The sequence below is a fragment of the Papio anubis genome, chromosome 13 (assembly GCF_008728515.1).
Source record: "Papio anubis isolate 15944 chromosome 13, Panubis1.0, whole genome shotgun sequence".
NCBI classification, from domain to species: Eukaryota; Metazoa; Chordata; class Mammalia; order Primates; family Cercopithecidae; genus Papio; species Papio anubis.
The window spans coordinates 27,060,301-27,079,607 of record NC_044988.1 but is presented as its reverse complement, the minus strand read 5'-3'; the positions used below and the strand labels follow the sequence as shown (position 1 = coordinate 27,079,607).

General features: G+C 36.2%; 1 protein-coding gene across 5 annotated transcripts in view; it reads left to right on the top strand.

The window, feature by feature from the left end:
• Positions 1 to 19,307, top strand: part of SMC5 (structural maintenance of chromosomes 5) — a 103,714-nt gene that overhangs the window by 43,421 nt on the left and 40,986 nt on the right. For all 5 annotated transcript variants that reach the window (XM_003911793.5, XM_009188921.4, XM_021927541.2 and 2 more), the window contains 3 exons: positions 4,684 to 4,939; positions 6,742 to 6,896; positions 12,024 to 12,137. In XM_003911793.5, the coding sequence (XP_003911842.2) occupies positions 4,684 to 4,939; positions 6,742 to 6,896; positions 12,024 to 12,137 (525 nt within the window). The remainder of the gene's footprint in view (positions 1 to 4,683; positions 4,940 to 6,741; positions 6,897 to 12,023; positions 12,138 to 19,307) is intronic.

Here is a 19,307-nt window from a genome sequence, read left to right as displayed (position 1 = left end):
TTTATGTATGCATAAATTCTCTTATCCTTTGATATGTGTAGAATCTGTAGTGATAACCCTATGTCATTCCTGATACTGGCAATTCCCCCCTCCCCCACCCCCCAAGTCTTTTTTTAGTTAATCTTGCCAAAGGTTTGCTAATTGTATTGATTTTTTTCGAGGAGGCAGCTGTTGGTTTTATTGATTTTTCTCTGTTTTCTGTTTCATTGATATCTGTTCTTATCTTTATGATTCCCCTTCTGCCTGATGTAGATGGGCTCATTTTTTATAGGTTCTTGAGGTGGAAGCATAGATTATTGATTTGATGCTTTTATGTATACACTTAGTGTTATACATTTTCCTGTTATCACTGCATTAGCTGTGCCCCACAAATTTTGATATGTGATATTTTTATTTTCATTCAGTTTATTGTATTTTTCTTTTCATTTTTCTTGAGATCACACAATTTGTTTATTCAGTAACCTGGTATTAGACATTTAAATCATTTCTGGTTTGGAGCTACTACCGGTAGATCTGCCATAGATATTCTTCTACCACTTTTTGTATGGTCATATGCTTTTATTTCTCTTGGATAATTTCCTAGGAGTAGAATATCATAGGTGTGCATTCAGTTTTTTAAGGAATTGCCAAACTTTTCCAGAATTTTTGTAAATTAATTGTAATTAATAAAAGTTGACTTGTGATGGCTTGGAATTTTTGTTTTTAACGGTCCTCCATGAAAAATTACACCTTCTTACGGTGTAATTTGAGAAACATTTCTCTGGAGTAGCCAGACATTTCTCTGGAATAGCCTTGGAGGGGTTAGATTTAGGTAGCTAAATGGAGTCTCCTTACATTGTACAAAGTAAAACAATGAGTAAGGATGTAGGTAAAGTGATAGATTTAAAAGCAAGAGAAGGAGGGAGTACTCTCATTATAACTTCTATTAATGGAATGAATATGAGGCAAGGTCATTAGCTGAGTGAGTAGAAGGAAGGCAGCAATAAAGGATTAAAGGAGCAAAAGGTATTAACTCATCTCAGAAAGAGAGCACAAGTTTGTTAAAGAAGTGTAATAAGTTTATCTGATAGTTTTGAGTGTCCGTTTAAGTTTTGTGGCCATAGATTTAAAGTGAGACCAGTTTTTGAGGGTTTCTTTCATTAGTTTGGTTGCTTAGATATAGATCGTTAGAAGGTATATAGATAGGTTTAATTGGAACTGGGCTTTTTCCTGGCCAGTGTGACAAGAAAGGTCAAGGGATCTTTGCAAGGGAGTGGTTATAGTGTTGCATTGTGGAACCTCAGCTGATTAAGGAAAACAAATGTAACAAGGTAGTGGGGTTAATGGATTGCACAACCTCGTGGGGGTCAAAAGATAGAGTAGGAATACCAGAGTAAGTAAAATGGAAGAAAAGGAAGTAGTGACCAAAGAATAGAATTATGGAAATACATTTTTCAGAAGTGGTATGATTTGGAGGGCTTTATGATCTAGAACATAACCCTCCTTAGTTCAGTAGACAGGTGGCTGAGGAAAGGTTAGGGAAAAGATGATTGAAGTTGAAGAAGTAAGGGAACACAGAGTCCAAAGAGTTAGATTGATTTTCTATACATATGTTTAAGTCACATGATGACAGGCATAATCATGGAGAGAGGAAGACAGTGAATCAGGTACCAAAGTCGCGCCTGAATGGATAAGGTTGGGGAGGATTTTCAGGGAGGTAGTTAACATAGCAAAGGGGTAATGGGTGACCAAGTCTGACCCCCTGGTGTTCAGAGGAACCAACGTGGGTATCAATTAAAGGAGGAAGGAGTACAGTGGGGATTAATGAGGACCCCTTCCCCAGCTCTGTGTCCTGAAATAATGGTTTATGGCAGGAAAAGGTCACCACTTGAGGGGGCTCTGGGGAGAACAGATGTCTTCCAGAAATAGCCAAGTTTCCTTTAGAACAAGAAGAGGGAACATTCAGGCTGGGCATGGTGGCTCACGCCTGTAATCCCAGCACTTTGGAAGGCCGAGGTGGGCGGGTCACGAGGTCAGAAGATCAAGACCATCCTGGCCAACACAGTGAAACCCCATCTCTACTAAAAAAAAATACAAAAAATTAGCCGGGCGTGGTGGCAGGCGCCTGTAGTCCCAGCTACTCGGGAGGCTGAGGCAGAAGAATGGTGTGAACCCAGGAGGCGGAGCTTGCAGTGAGCTGAGATCGCGCCACTGCACTCCAGCCTAGGCAACAGAGCGACACTCTCAAAAAAAAAAAAAAAAAAAAAAGAAGAGGGAACATTCAGAGAAATTGCTGATATAGAGCAGTATGGAGACAGTATCCTAGTGAAAGTAGGTGATCTAAGAGGTTTAGACTTACTGTACCTGAGCTAAACATGGATATTAGTCAGAGTCGAACTAATGTGATTAGTCATGGTAGTTTCTTGGATGAAGGTGACAAATGAGGTAGTGTTCAGAAAACTTAACTGAAAGGTAAGGGATCATTGGGCTGCTTTTCAGTTTTTCAGGTCATTATCAGACAAAGACCTTCTCTTGGTACGACTTTATATGGTAGGCCAGTGATTTTCAGTAGTTTGGTGGTCCCTGTTTTGCTGAGATTGCAGAGGTTCTATTTGTTAGTAATTCTTAATTCTGTATCGTCTTTAGTGTTTAGTGATTCTTAATTCTATATTGTCATCTGTGACATACCCATTTATTTTCCTGAATCCCTTGAATTTCCTGTTACCTACTTTTAGGCACATTGAACATTGTTAATGTTCAGTGACAAACATGAATGTATCTTAATTTTTTCAGATATATTTTCTTTTGCTTCTGTATGTTTGGTCATAGGAGAGAGGATTTGGGAATATGTGCATTTTGTTACTGCCAAAGCTAAATTTTTAGAAAGGAAAAATCAATACCCGCATTTCAATAGGAGATGGGATAAAACGTGATATATCCGTATCACATCATGCACAAGATGTTAGAATTTTATTTTGCAAGTACATGAGGGATAATGGAAAATTGCTCTCAATACATTTTTAGTGATGCCATTTAGTAAAAAGAATGTATATTCTACAGGCAGATATAAGGAGGCATTAAAATGTAAAAGTTTACCAAGGCAGGCAGATCACCAGCTGGCCAACATGGAGAAAACCCGGCTCTATTAAAATACAAAAATTAGCCGGGCATGGTGGCTGCACATGCCTGTGGTCCGAGCTACTCGGGAGGCTGAGGCACAAGAATCACTTGAACCCAGGTTGCAGTGAACCGAGATCACACCACTGCACTCCAGCCTGGGCGATAGAGTGAGACTGTGTCTCAAAAAAAAGTGTAAGGACATTAAGATTTTAAGTTATTTTTATTTGTTGTAAGTCTCTGTATTTTCAGTAGTGAATGCATTATAACTTTTATAATGAGGAAGAAAAGGGAGTAAATCTGGCTTGGAAATAAAGCCGGCTAAAACAGATTACGTAATGTGTTAAATTCATCTATTTTAATGCAAAATTCTAGTTGTAAAATGTAAATTGGGTGTATACGTGTATATTTGTTTATATGTGTGAATCTTAAAGAAAATCTTTACTCTGTCTTAGGTAGACCATGGTTTTGATAAAAATTTCACTGACATCAAGTGGCAACTTACGTAGCTGGTTTTAAAAATATAATTTACCCTGAATATAAGTGAAGGAATCTAAACACATAGGTTGATGATTAAAATGTCACAATATTAGTCTGAAGTATTGGTAGAAAATATTTCCATTGGAAGAAAATAGTTTATTTCTGTTTCAAATTACAGGTTGAGTATCTCTTATCCAAAATACTTGGGACCAGAAGTGTTTGGATTTCAGATTTTTTCAGATTTTGGAATGTTTGCATATACATAATGAGGTATCATGAGAATACGACCCAAGTCTAAACACAAAATTCATTTATATTTCACATATACCTTATACACATAGCCTGAAGGTAATTTTGAATGATGTTTTTACTAATTTTGTGTATGAACCAAAGTTTGTGTATGTTGAACCATCAGGAAATAAAGGTATCGCTGTTTCAGCCACCCATGTGGATGATCTGTGGTTGATGGCATCACCGTCATTCCTGACTCTGTATTTATATGCTACTCATAAACAATCATTTTAAAATACTTATTCACACATAAATGCTTAACAGTAAAAACTGACATACAACTAATATAGTGAAAAAATAATGTGTTCTGGGTAATTTGTGGTGTCATGTCAGCATAAAAAAATTTCAGATTTTGGAGAATTTTGGGTTTGGGATTTTTGGATTAGGGATATTCAACCTGTAATGGGGTGACTTGTAATCTTTATTATCATTTTTATTATTTATGGAAACTGTATCACATATGCCACATGACTGTTTTAATTTTGGTCTTACGGCAGGTAGTATGTACTTCCTGTAAATACTTAGAAATCCGTTGGGCTTTTAAAATATTTTTTTTATTTAGGAAATATTTAATGAGTGCTGATTATATACTGAGCACCACTTGAAGTATTTGAGATATATTAGTGAATGTGTAAAACAAAGATACAGGTAGTCTGGTAGAACTGGTAATGTGCTAGTCTAATTCTCACAGGACACATTTTAGTGAGGAAAACACCTATGTTAGATTGTTTGCATTTTAAAAGCTATATTACTACAAAAGTCTTATAAACCAAGAGAAAAACAGTCTCAAGTACTAACGTACTTTTGTTTTATTAGATTGAGGAAATTCAGCAGGCTTTAACAGTAAAGCAAAATGAAGAGCTTGACCGACAGAGGAGAATAAGTAATACCCGCAAAATGATAGAGGATTTGCAAAATGAACTAAAGACCACGGAAAACTGCGAGAATCTTCAGCCCCAGATTGATGCCATTACAAATGATCTGAGACGGATTCAGGATGAAAAGGCATTATGTGAAGGCGAGATAATTGATAAGCGAAGAGAGAGGGAAACTCTAGAGAAGGAGAAAAAGAGTAAGTTTTCATAAAGTTAGAATGAAATGTTTATAAAATGTAGATATATCTCTGTTGATGGGCTTTCTTCTTTCGCTGGTAATTATTTTCTATAAAATGTTCAAGTTGCCTTCTTGAGGAAGCTCAATTCAGTTCTTCCAGCTTCATACCTTAATTACCTGTATCTATCATATACTGTAATTTGCCATGATAGCTGACCACTGTCTTCTGTCAGATTATGGCAGTTGATTTAATTCTCTATAAGTGCCTAGCTTTATTTTCTTTACAGAGTCACTCAGTATTACTCATATCAAATTTAAGCTCTTTATTCTAGCCTTCGTAACCTTCTGTTAGCTTAGTTCCTTGAAACCTGTCCAATTTCATCTTTGGTTTTCTTTTTTGTAGACCATGTGAATAGATCTGTGGTATTTGGATAGGGATTTTATATTCTGTCTGCTCAATATATATGACTAAGATCAGTTTTAAAAAAAACATTTTTATATGTTTATCAAAGTATTAGATGTGTATGGCCAACAAAAAAAAAAAAGAACTAGAAGGATTAGAAGGGTGGCACAGCCCCTTTTTTTTTTTTTTTTTACCTCCAAAGCCAATCAAGAGTAAGCACTTTTAACTCTTTAAGCAGATTTTTTCTAGTAGTCCTTCCATATATGTCATGTTCTTATTTCACTATTGCTTGATTAATCAACTTTAGACACTATCTTTTTGTATTTACTCTAGATGTAGATTTTACCTTATAAAACATCTCTATTACAATTCTTCAAATGGGATTATTAATAATGATTTTTATTATTATAAATAATATACATATCTTTTTTTGGTCATTTAACAATGGTCAGTATTGCTTCAATCCACACTTCATAAGCTATACGTACTCCCTCCCATCCTGGCTTCTTACTTCCCTCCCTTCTCACGTTCCAAATTATCTCATTTATACTCCGGTTTTTATATTTTCAAGGCCGAAAACATTTAGTGTTTTATGTGCTTTATTTATGGGTTAATTCTAGAAGTTTAGAAATACTAAGTATTGTTTATTAAACTTGCTCATGGTTGAACCAAGTAGTGTGTTATAATTAAATTTCCCTTCATTGATAGCTTTTAAAAAGCTTTTAATTTTTTTTTTTTTTTAATTTGCTTCAGCATTTTCTTAAATGGAAGAGGGGAAAAAAAGCTGTCTTATCAGGCATTCTCTTGAGTTCTGTAGCCTTCTGTCCTTCTCCTTGCATTTAAACTGGTTGATCTTGAGGCCTGCATGCTTATCATTTGTAATTTCTCTCATGCCTTTTCTGTGTTATAAACCTATTCCTGAATTCCATGTCTCATTTTCTTACATCATGGCCTTATTTTGTTGGAGTACATTTTCAGGTAACCTTCTAAGAAGACATATTTGGGAATTCAGAGTCTTTTCACCCTTTAAAATACTCTTATTTCATCATCCCCCCTTTTTTAGTTGTGTTGTATGTACAGTTCTAGAATGAAAATATTAATTTTTCTTCCAGAATTTTGAGGGTCTATTGCTATTTGTCTTTTGATAGGAAATGTAGTGTTTTCCTTGTGGGTTGGTTTGTTTGTTTTTGTAGGTTACCTGTTTTTTATATTTGATAGTTTCAGGATTTTGTGTTTTCTCAGGTTTTTGGACATTATAGAACGATTTGTTCAGGTCACATCTTTTCCACTATATGAAGTACTTGCTGAATGGTGTTTGTAACCTTTAGATCTAGGGTATTCTTTTGTATTATTATTAGATTATTCCACTAATTAAAATTTTCAGAGAAACAAGACTTTATTTTGTTTTACAATTTTAGGTGTGGACGATCATATTGTACGTTTTGACAATCTTATGAATCAGAAGGAAGATAAGCTAAGACAGAGATTCCGTGATACGTATGATGCTGTTTTATGGCTAAGAAGTAACAGAGACAAATTTAAACAAAGAGTCTGTGAGCCCATAATGCTCACGGTAAGAAACTTTGTTCATCTTGGTGGTATTTGTTTTATTATTGTAATCATTATAGATTTTTGTTTTAAGATATTTAGTCCCAATATTACCCTGGTTTTACCTGATCAGACTTGTGGCATCTGGCATACTGCTGAATCCATCCATGAGCTTTTTAAAGGTTCCCTGATTAATGAGGGTAATAACTGTCATAAAACCTGTGCTTTTTTCTAGAAAGAGGTATAAAACCAGCAACTTATTGACCTAGAATCATGTAGAAAATTAGTATGGTTAGCTGGTTCCTTTAGGCACTTGTTATTAGATTATAGTAGGGATTAGATTAAAACCTGCTGAAGAGGTAGAAAGCTGCTGTAAATATGTTGATTAAAGGAAGAAATCTAAGAGGATAGGCAAGAAAATCACCTGCTACAAAGAAAGGGCGTTCTTAGGATTTCAAAAATGAAACCAGTACTTTATCGACATCATAAACTATTTGATAGCTTTTATTGATGATTGTGCGTCATCAAGAATAGGTGAAGCTCTATTTAATAAATCATCTAGTGAAGTGTGACCATGGATTTACTAAGATGATTGCCATCCAGACTCTTTAAAATAGTAAGTTTTGCACACATAAAAAGATGAAATAGTAAAAAACTAACATTCTTTGATAATGATATGTTAGAGCAAACTTAAAGCTTATCCTAAGATTACATAAGGATTATTTTTGCTAGATAATTTTTTTTCGTTAGAAAAGAATACATCCTTTCAGGATTCTTGAAAAATTCTATTCTCTGTAACTCATGTTTGTATTATACTTTATTAAAAATCATTTTATATAGTTTTCAATTTTTTACCATATCTTAAATTAGCAAAGTTAATATTCGTAACACTCTCTTATTCACGTATTATTAGAATATTAGAATATTTTTGCTAGATCAAGAAGATAATTTCTATTTTAGATGCAGACATAAAATAGCAGACATTTGATTAGTCTGATGAGGATTGAAAGAAAGTGTAAGAAAAAATATTTTGACCCTTATGAAAGTTATAATGCAGGTGTAATTGTTAACATTTTTACTAAAATGCCAGTGTCAAAATAATACTTCAGAACTGTATTAGATTTGTCTCTTCTTGTCATTTGATTTTCTAATAGTAGCATATATCACCAAGTCAGATTACTAGCTGGCATATATTTCCATTTTAAATTACGTTCGAATCTTTGAGATAAAGAGATATATTCTGCTTTTTACCCTTTTCAAACTAACCTTTCACCTTTCCTGCCACCTTCTTACATTCATATCTTCCATGCAGTTTACTCACCTTTCTAGGTCTAGTTGAAATGCCACTACCATCATACACAAGTGAGCATATGCAAACTTAAAATTTTAGTCGTATAAATGGTTATTTAGCAGTCTATTTCTATGATTTATTTTTGACAATTGCAATCTAGAATTGGAGAAGTGTACAAAGATTTCCATATGAACTCCTCACAGTAGTGGTTATCATAGCAAAATGATGAAGCAAAAAAAGAAAATTTATGAAGATACTGATTAAATAAATTACTTTATATCCTTATAATGGAATACTATGCAGCCCTTAAAATGTTGCTGTATGTCTCTTTTTACTAATATAAAAATAAATTTGTGACATGTTAGTAGATCATAAAATAGGTTATGGAATAGGATGTATGGAAAAAATTTGTTTAAAAAATCATAAAGCAGAAAGCTGCCATCAACTACCATCACAGAGTGCTGCGTCACAGAGTGCTGCGTCTCCTATATCTACCTATCTGTATCTTGCTACTTTGGTTGTGATGATATGACTGTGAAATTCTTTGGAGAACTTTGACAAATACTTTATTCACTGAACTCATGAAGAGAGGGAACATCCCAAGAAACTGGAACCTGCAGAGAAACTGGAACCTGCAGAGCCAACAAGGTGTCTAAATCTTCCTTAAGGGCCGGGCACGATGGCTCACGCCTGTAATCCAGCACTTTGGGAGGCCGAGGTGAGTGGATCACCTAAGGTCAGGAGTTCAAGACCAGCCTGGCTAACATGGTGAAACCTCATCTCTACTGAAAATATAAAAATAGGTCGGGCACGGTGGCTCACGCCTATAATCCCAGCACTTTGAGAGACTGAAGGGGCGGATCACGAGGTCAGAAGATCGAGACCATCCTGGCCAACATGGTGAAACCCCATCTCTGCTAAAAATCCAAAAATTAGTAGGGCATGGTGGTGCATGCCTGTAATCCCAGCTACTCGGGAGACTGAGGCAGGAGAATCACTTGAACCAAGGAGTTGGAGGTTGCAGTGAGCTGAGATCACGCCACTGCAATCCAGGCTGGTGACAGCTAGACTCCGTCTCAAGAAAAAAGAAAATATAAAAATTAGCTGGGCATGGTGGCATGTGACTGTAGTCCCAGCTACTTGGGAGGCCGAGGCAGGAGAATAGCTTGAACCCAGGAGGCGGAGGTTGCAGTTACCCAAGATCGCGCCACTGCACACCAGCCTGGGTGAAAGGGTGAGACTCCGTCTTATAAAAATAAATAAACAAACAAATAAATAAATCTTCCTTAAGGATATCAGGGAAACCTCCAAACTGTGAATGCAATAGACTGTGTATTACATTGGAAAAAAGTGTAAGTAAGTCACTACTGGAACCACACAAACTGGCCAGTGACCAAAATGACCCCTACTTGTGTGACTTCCTTGAGTCTTCCTTAGCAGGTAAATTCCATCAAAGAATTGAATTGCCATGTAAACCAGTTTATATAAGCTGGGGGCCTTGGAATCTGATGTGGCAGAATATTTCTAATAAATATACCTTGGGGCCAGAAGCGTTGGCTCATGCCTATAATTCCAGCATTTTGGGAGGCTGAGGCAGGAGGACCACTTGAGTCCAAGAGTTTGATACCAGCCTAGGCAACATAGTGAGACCCTGTCTCTACAAAAATAAAAATTAGCTGGGCGTGGTGGCATGCACCTATAGTCCTAGCAACTCAGGAGGCTGAGGTGAGAGGATTGCTAGAGCCTGGGAGGTTGAGGCTGCAATGAGCTGTGATCACACCACTGCACTCAGCCTGGGCAACACAGAGTGAGACCCTGTCTCAAAATAAAATAGAAAAAAAACAATATAATCTGGGAGAATGTGATCATGAGAGCTAAGTCCTAGACTGGCTTGTCTAACTATTTTTTTTTTTTAAAGATGACTTTCTGTGGTCATTTTGGGGTTACTTTTACCCTTTCTATAAGTTATCGTAAACACCCACATACATTTTCTTTTATTTGTGTCATTTCTTCCAATAAAGTAATTTAGTACCTCCTGCCCCCCGCCTGAAATTGTGAAACAATAGGCTCGTTGTTTTAGTGTTTATGCCTGGATGATGGTTTTCATGTGGTTTTAACTTTTGTGTGTATCTGTTTTCTCATTTTTCTATACTGATTGATATTGTATAACTTAAAATAGCACTATTGGCCAACATTTATGTGACAAGCACTGTACTATTATTTTAATTATGTTATCTCTTAATCCATATTTAGTTCTATGAGGTGTAAACTGTTTTACTATGTCCATCTTACAGATGAAAGTAATGAAAGTTTTTGAGATTTAGGTAGTACTTGAGCAAGATCAAGCATATGATTTGAAAGGACATCTGTCTGACCTCAGAGCCCAAACTCTTAGCTAGTTTGCTTTGTAATAGATTATAGTACATAAATACCTCCCTTTTATTATTTTTTCAAGAAAGCTGATTTCCATGTTTTGGAAATAATCGATCTCTAAAATTCCATAGATAGTACTTTTTATATTTATATGCTTCTCTTAATGGGAGTTTTATCATGCTCTGCTTTTGACATACTTATTCATCTGCAATAAATAATAGATTATGTACTTCCAGAAGTAGCTTTTTCCCTAACCTATCTTAGTGTCTTCCATAGCATTGAGCCTCACATGCAGAATTGTCTAATTCACATTTTTACTTTATTTTACCTTTTAGAGACAGTTTCCCTCTGTCGCCCAGGATGGAGTGCAGTGTCACCATCATACCTCACTGTAACCTCAAACTCCTGGGCTTATGCGATCTTCCCACCTCAGCCTCTCAGGTAGAGCCATCATACCTGGCTAATTTTTTTTTTTTTTTTTTTTTTTTTTGAATTTTTTTAGAGACAGGGTCTCACTTTGTTTCCTGGGCTGGTCTCAAACTCTGGCTTCCAGTGTTAGTTATCCTCCTGTCTTGGCCTCCCAAAGTGTTGGGGTTATCAGTGCTACCACGCCTGACCCAGTTGATGTTTTTAAAATAGATCAATAGGTCGGGCACGGTGGCTCATGCCTGTAATTCCAGCACTTTGGGAGGCCAAGGCATGCCAATCACTTGAGGTCAGGAGTTTGAGACCAGCCTGGCCAACATGATTAAACCCTGTCTCTACTAAAAATACAAAAATTAGCTGGGCATGGTGACAGATGCCTGTAGTCCCAGCTACTCGGGAGGCTAAGGCACGGGAATTGCTTGAACCCGGGAGGGAGAGGTTTCAGTGAGCTGAGATCATGCCATTGCATTCCAGCCTTGGTGACAGAGAGAGACTCTGTCTCAAAAAAATTAAAAAATGAAGAAAAAAGTAAAATAGATCAATAAGATTATGTTACGGTGATATAAACTGCAAGTTTCTCTTGAGGGCAGTAATAGTTACTAATAAATCATAGCAAGGTTTTTTTTTTTTCCCCATTAGTTTTATAAAGTTTAAAGTTCTTTTTGTTTTTGTACCTATCAGTTATTCCATCTATGAAGTTCTCTTGATTAAGAAAATATGAAAAGTGTAGGGAAGGATAAGAAATGTTTACACTCAAGTCACAATCTAAGACTGTTTGAAATATTTTCAATGTGTTGACTAGAAAGGAACTAAAGTTATTTCTTAGATAGTATCAAAATCAATATGCACTGTTCAAATCTTGGCCTTTGTTTAACCATGTACTGTGTTAATTGTTTCTGAGTAATGGATTAGATGTTTTAAAATAACTCTTTGATACCAACTTCTTTTTTTTATCTTCTCTTTTCTCAAGTATTACAATCTAATTAAATCCAATTTTAATATAAACATGTTTTAATAATCAGTTGGGTTTCATGAAATTTGACCTTTTGTTTGTTTGTTTAGATCAATATGAAAGATAATAAAAATGCCAAATATATTGAAAATCATATTCCATCAAATGACTTAAGAGCCTTTGTATTTGAAAGTCAAGAAGATATGGAGGTTTTCCTCAAAGAGGCAAGTACTAACCAACATAACACTTTGATTCACTTGACTCTTATCTTTCAGCACTGAAGTTTTAACTTCACTAGAGCAAAATGTGATAGCTAATTTTACCACCAGTTCCCTCTCATGCAAAATCAGTTTTGCTAATTTCTTTCCTATTTATGGCATTGTGGGTCAATTGATTTGCTTTATAAAAGGAAACCATCCCATAATATTCCATCTGTAACATTTTGAAATTATCATTTGAAATTAATGTGAAGAGTAATTCTATCATGTTTTAAGAAAACAAAACATAATGGACCTTTGGTCTTGGATATCCTTTTTTTGAAAATGTATTGTAATGAACTTAGTTTTACTTTGAAAGGAAAATCAGTACAATGTTGCTTATTAATATAAATAAAACTTCTTTAAAAAGAATGAGAACCCTGTATCTGTCTAGAGAAAGGCCACTGACCAAAAATGTAAGCCACTGAAAGACAGTAATTACGGCTTAGTAGTTAAGAATGTATACTTCGTAGCTGGGCTACCAGGATTTGAATTCTGGGATTGCTTCTAATTCTGGGATTGGGCAAATTGCCTAAATGTTTTATGCCTCAGTTTTCTTGTCTATAAAATGAAGGGTAACATTATCTACTTCAAGAGATGGTTGTAAGGATTAAGTCAGTTAATAAATGTAAAGGTACTTATAGCAGTAGTTATTAACTCTTATTATTATAATGTTATATAATCCACATAACATGTAGTATAATATATTGTTAGCTATATATGACATTCTTATATATATATGGTTAGCTATATGTTGTCTGTAAGACTTCCTACTCCTTTTGCATGTCTTCTGTTTCTTTAAAAGGCTTATAAAGAAAAGTTAAGTTTAGATTTTTTTTGTATATGTTGTTTAAACAATTTTGTTAATTGGTCTAAGTGAGGAGAGGATTCTGAATCAGCTCAAGTGGTCCTGTGTTTCTCTGGTACACAAGTGCTTGGAAAGAGTCTTGACTTGCTTTGGCTTTTATCATATTACCCTACTTCTGGTTTGGGAGTGGCAAGGTATGTGAACATAAAGGTGACTGGATAAAAAGGTTGGCTGTATAAAATTATAAAATAGACTCCAAAAAGTTAAAAATTTGTGTATGTTAGAGGTGTTTAAGCCTAACCAGTGATTTATCAATCTGATGAAAGAGCTCAGTGGAGAAGTCAAGTTGCTTGGGTTGCATGTCTTTTAAGACATGATACATTGTAAAGTGCATGCAGTCAGATATAATTAAATGATCTCTGTTTTGCAAATGGCCCGCTTAGCCTGTTACTTCTCCTTGTGTCAAAAACTCATTCTGCCTCTGCACTAAGGATTTAAACCATATGTTGATGATACAATATAGATTCCTGATCATTTGACCTGGATTCTTTTTTCTTGTATTGTAACAGTTTTCCATAGCTGCTTATCAGATAGAATCAGAACTTTCTCCTATAATTTGTGTGTGTATTTTAAATTGTGAAATTTATTCTATATGACCTTCTCCTGTAATTGTATATACTACAGTACCATTTCTCATCCTTCAGTAAATTACAAATCATCTTCACGATTTTTGCCATTTCTACATATTATTATGTGCAACGTAAATTTTGCCAAATCTGAGTACTATCTATAGTTTTATTTCTTGTTTTTCTTTCAGTCACCTCACTGTTTGTTACTCAAACAAAATCTTCTAAAAGGAAATACATCATTACAAAGTTAAAAATAAATAATAGGCCTGGTGTGTTGGCTTATGCCTCTAATCCCAGCACTTTAGGAAGCCAAGGCAGACAGATCACTTGAGGTCAGGAGTTCGAGACCAGCCTGGCCAATGTGTTGAAATCCCATCTCTGTTACAAATACAAAAATTAACCGGGTAGGGTGGTGTGCACTATTTTTTCCCTTTGTAATTGTTTGTGTGGAGATACTTTGAGATTGCAGATATTCTGTTCCTCATGAAATCCTACCTAGTAGGTTTAAGAGCCATTAGTGATTCTAGCACTGTCATTCCTTCTGTGTTTATTAGTTAGCATTCTACCTATAAGAAAGAACTTTTTCTTCTCTTCCATTTATTTGTTTGTTGTATCAGTATAGATTCATAGAATTGTTTTACATATTTTAATTCATTACTTTTTTTTTTTTTTGAGACGGAGTTTTGCTCTTGTTGCCCAGGCTGGAGTGCAATGGCATGCTCTTGGCTCACTCCAACTTCTGCTTCCCAGGTTCAAGCAATTATCCTGCCTCAGCATCTTGAGTAGCTGGGATTACAGGTATCCACCACCATGCCCAGCTAATTCTTTATATTTTTAGTGGAAACGGGGTTTCGCCATGTTGTCCAGGCTGGTCTTGAACTCCTGACCTCAAGTGATCCACCTGCCTCGGCCTCCCAAAGTGCTGGAATTACAGATGTGAACCACCACACCCAGCCAATTCATTACTATTTTAATGCTCAAATTGCCCCATATTTGGCCAGTGAGACCATTTTCAGGTTGACTCCTGTGTCATTTTGATATGTTGCCATTGTATTTTGAGCATTTCTTTCTTTTTGCCATAGTAAGATGTTACAGGCGCATCTTGAATGTATCCTTTTGGGCCTTATAATCAGTCCTTTAACCAAAAATCCTATTTTCTTTTAGACACCGAGCTCTGGATACTAGGTGTTTTCATTGCTGCTGGTATCTCATTGCTTCTAAGTCCTAACATGCAAACCCTTATGTCTATATTTATTTCCATATTTATCTAGAGACTAGATACCATATGTGCACCATGAATTCACGCTACTGCTTACAGTTGCAGTCCAACTTTGGAGTACCTTCTAGTCTTTTTCCTTTGCATATTTGTAATTCTCTTCTGTATTAGTGAAAAACATAGCTCCCCTTACCGTCAATATATTTAGTAATTTGTTCAAGCCTAGAATCCTCTGAAAATAGTTCAAGAATTGCTAATCTGTGCTGCCATGAAATTCCTCCATCCCACCATGCCTCTATTAATGTCTCTCAACATTTTTTCTTTTTCATTGTATAGGTTTTACACATCTCTTGTTAAATGTGTATTTCACTGTCTAATTTTAAAATACATTTTTTAACACATAAATGGGTTTCTAAAATGCATTTTCTAATTGTACATTGCTAGTACGTAGACATATCGATTTTTTTAAACATTGACCTTATATCCTGTGACACTATTGAATTTACATTAAATTCTAGTACAGACATACAAGAGATATAACAGATTTATAAAGCAAATATTGCTGTAAAGCAAGTCATAACAAACTTTTTGGCTTCCCAGTATATATAAAAGTTATGTTTATACTATTTATGTCTATTAAGTGTGAATAGCATTATGTCTATAAAATGTACATACTTTAAAAACACTTTCTTGCTAAAAAATATTAACAATCATCTGAGCCTTCAGTGAGTTTAATCTTGTTGGTAGTGGAGGATTTTGCTTCCATATTGATAGCTGCTGACTGATTAAGGTGGTGGTTGCTGAAGGTTGGAGTGGCAGTGGCATTTTCTTAAATAAGGTAACAATAAAGTTTACCACATTGATCAACTCTTCCTTTCACAAAAGATCTCTCTGTAGCATGCGATAGCAATTTTACCTATAGCAGAATTTCTTTTTCCTTTTTTTTTTTTTTTTTTTTTTTGAGACAGGGTCTTCCTCTGTCACGCAGACTAGAGTGGAATGACCTCCCAAAGTGCTGGAATTACAGGCATGAGCCACCGCGCCCAGCCTAGAATTTCTTTCAAAATTGGAGTTGATCCTTTCAAACCCTGCCTGTACTTTATCACCTAAATTTATGACATATTCTAAATCATTTGTTGTAATTTCAACAGTGTTCCCAGCATCTTCACCAGAAGTACTTTCCATCTCAAAAAACCATTTTCTTTGCTCATCCATAAGAAGCTACTCCTTCTCCATTCAAGTTTTATCCTGAGATTGCAGCAATTCAGTTACATCTTTGGGCTTCACTTCTAATTCTAGTTCTCTTGCTATTTCCACCACATCTGCTGTTACTTCTTCCAAAGAAGTCTTGAACCTCTCAGAGTCATCCCTGAAGGCTGGAATCAGTTTCTTTCAAACTTCTGTTAATGTTGATATCTTGAGACCTCCTCCCATGAATCAAACATGTTCTTAATGGCATCTAGAATGATGATTTTTTTTTTTTTTTTTTTTTTTTTGGAGACAGGGTCTTGCTCTGTTGCCCAGGCTAGAGTGCAGTGGCACAATCTTGGCTCACTGCACCTGCACCTCCACCTCCTGGGTACAAGCAATTCTGCCTTAGCTTCCTGAGTAGCTGGGATTGCAGGTATGTGCCACCACGCCCAGCTGATTTTTGCATTTTTTAGTAGAGATGGGGTTTTGTCATGTTGGTCAGGCTGGTCTCAAACTCCTGACTTCAGGTGATCTGCCCACCTCAGCCTCCCAAAGTGCTGGGATTACAGGTGTGAGCCACCGCACCCGGCCAATGAATCTTTTTTAGAAGGCTTTTTGTTTACTTTGCCCAGATCCATCAGAGGAGTCATTATCTGTGGCAGCCATAAGTAGCCTTGTGAAATGTGTTTCTTAATAAGACTTGAAAGTCATAATTACTCCTTGATCCATGGGCTGCAGATAGGATGTTGTGTTGGCAGACATGAAAACAACATTAATCTACATGTACATCTCCATCAGACCTCTTGGGTGACTAGGTACATTGTCAGTGATCAGTAATATTTGGACAGGCGTCTTTTTTTTCTGAGGAGTAGGTCTCAACAGTGGGCTTAAAATACTCAGTAAACCATGCTGTAAATAGATGTGCTGTCATCCAGGCTTTGTTGTTCAACTTATAGAGCACAGGGAGAGTAGATTTAGCATAATTCTAATGGGCCCTAGGATTTTTTGGAATGGTTAAATAAGCATTGGCTTCAACTTAAAAGTCAGTAGATGTATTCATCCCTAGCAAGAGTCAGCTTTCCTTTGAAGTTTTGAATCCAGTCATTGATTTCTTTTCTCTAGTTATAAAAGTCCTAGATGGCATTCCCTTCCAATAGAAGGCTGTTGGTTCTATATTGAAAATCTGTCATTTAGTGTAGCCACCTTCATCAGTGATCTTAGCTAGATCTTCTGGATAATTTGCTGCAGCTTCTACATCAGCATTTGCTGTTTCAGCTTACACTTTTATGTTATGGAAATGGCTTCTTCCCTTAAACGTCATGAACCAACCTCTGCTAGCTTCAAGCTTTTCTTCTCTCACCTCTTTCAGCCATCAAATAATTGAAAAGAGTTCAGGCTTGCTCTGGATTAGGATTTGGCTTAAAGGGATGTTGTGACTGCTTTGATCATCTATTCAGACCACTAAAACTTTCTTCAGATCTGCAATAAGGCAAGTTTGCTTTCTTTTTTGTGTGTACACTGGAGTAGCACTTCTAATTTCCTTCAAGAACTCTTCCTTTGCATTCACATCTTGGCTAGCTTTCAGCCTAGCTCAGCTTTTGTCATGCCTTCCTCAGTAAGCTTTATTTTTAGCTTTTGATTTAAAGTGAGAGACATGTGACTCTTCTTTTCCCTTGAACACTTAGAGGCCATTGTAGGGTTATTAATTGGTCTGATTTCAGTCAGGGAAATGTTGTGTGTCAGGGAATAGGGAGACCCAAGGAGAGGGAGAGGGACTGGAGAACAGATGGTCATTGGAACAATCAGAACATACACATCATTTATCGATTAAGTTCACTGTCTTACCTAGGTGTGGTATGTGGCATTCCAGTTACAATGGCAGTATCAAAGATCATAGATCACTATATAACACATACAACAGTAATAAAAAAGTTGGGAGAATTACCAGAATATGACACAGAGACACAACAAGATGAGCACATCCTATTGGAAAAATGGCACTATAGACTTTTTTTGACATAGGGTTGCTGCAAACCTTGAATGTGTTAAAAAAAAATTGTTTTTAAACGAGTCAAATTTAGTAGTGGGGGGTTGTATACCAACTTTAATGACACTATGTTAATAACTTCTGATAACCCACTACCATTGGACCAGCCAAAAAAAAAATGTTTTTTAACGCAATATCTTTGAAGGTCAGTAAAGCAAAGCACAATAAAATGAGGTATGCCTATGGTTGCTTTGTAGAGTCCATAGGACTTTCTGTGTAGAAAGTCCTGTCTTTTGCACATAGGTCATTTTACTTTTTTTTCCCAATCTTTTATTTCTTTATTGTGCATTATTACATTTACTCATACCTCCAGGACAGTGTTGAGGAGAAATGATGTATTAGTCCATTTTCACACTGCTACAAAGAACTGCTTGTATTAGCCGGGCATGGTGCGGACACCTGTAATCCCAGCTATGCAAGAGGCTGAGACAGGAGAATCACTTGAACCTGGGAGGCAGAGGTTGCAGCGAGCTGAGATTGTGCTACTGCAGTGCAGCCTGGGTGACAGAGTGAAGACACTATCTCAAAAAAAAAAAAAAAAAAAAAAAAAGAACTGCCTGAGACTGGATAATTTATAAACAAAAGAGGTTTAATTGACTCACAGTTCTGCATGGTTGAGGAGGCCTCAGGAAGCTTACAATCATGGCGGAAAGCGAAGAAGTAAGGCACATCTTACCTGGCAGCAGGAGAGAGAGTGTGGGCAGGGAACTGCAACAGACTTTTAAACCATCAGATTGTGTGAGAACTGAGTATCATGAGAACAGCGTGGAGGAAACTGCCCCCATGATCCAATCACCTCCCACCAGGTCCCTCCCTCAGCATGTGGGATTGTACTTTGGAATGAGATTTGGATGGGAACACAGAGCCAAACTATATCAAATGACAAGATTGGACACCCTTACGTGTTTCCAGACTTAGGAGGAAAGCATTTAATATTTCATCATTAGGTATGAGGTTTGCTGTAGATTTTCCACAAATGCTCTTTGTTAGATTGAGAAAGTTCCCTTGTCTACCTGTTTTACTGAGAATTTTTATCATAAATGGATGTCAAGTTTTGTCAGATGGTTTCCTGCATCTGCTAAGATGATCATATGGCTTTTACATTTTATTTTGTTAGTATGATAAATTAGATTGGTTGATTTTTGACTGTTACATCAGTCTGGCATTCCTGGCATAAACTCCACTTGGTCATGTATACTGTTCATACATTGCTGGATTCTGTTTACCAGTATTTTACAAAGGATTT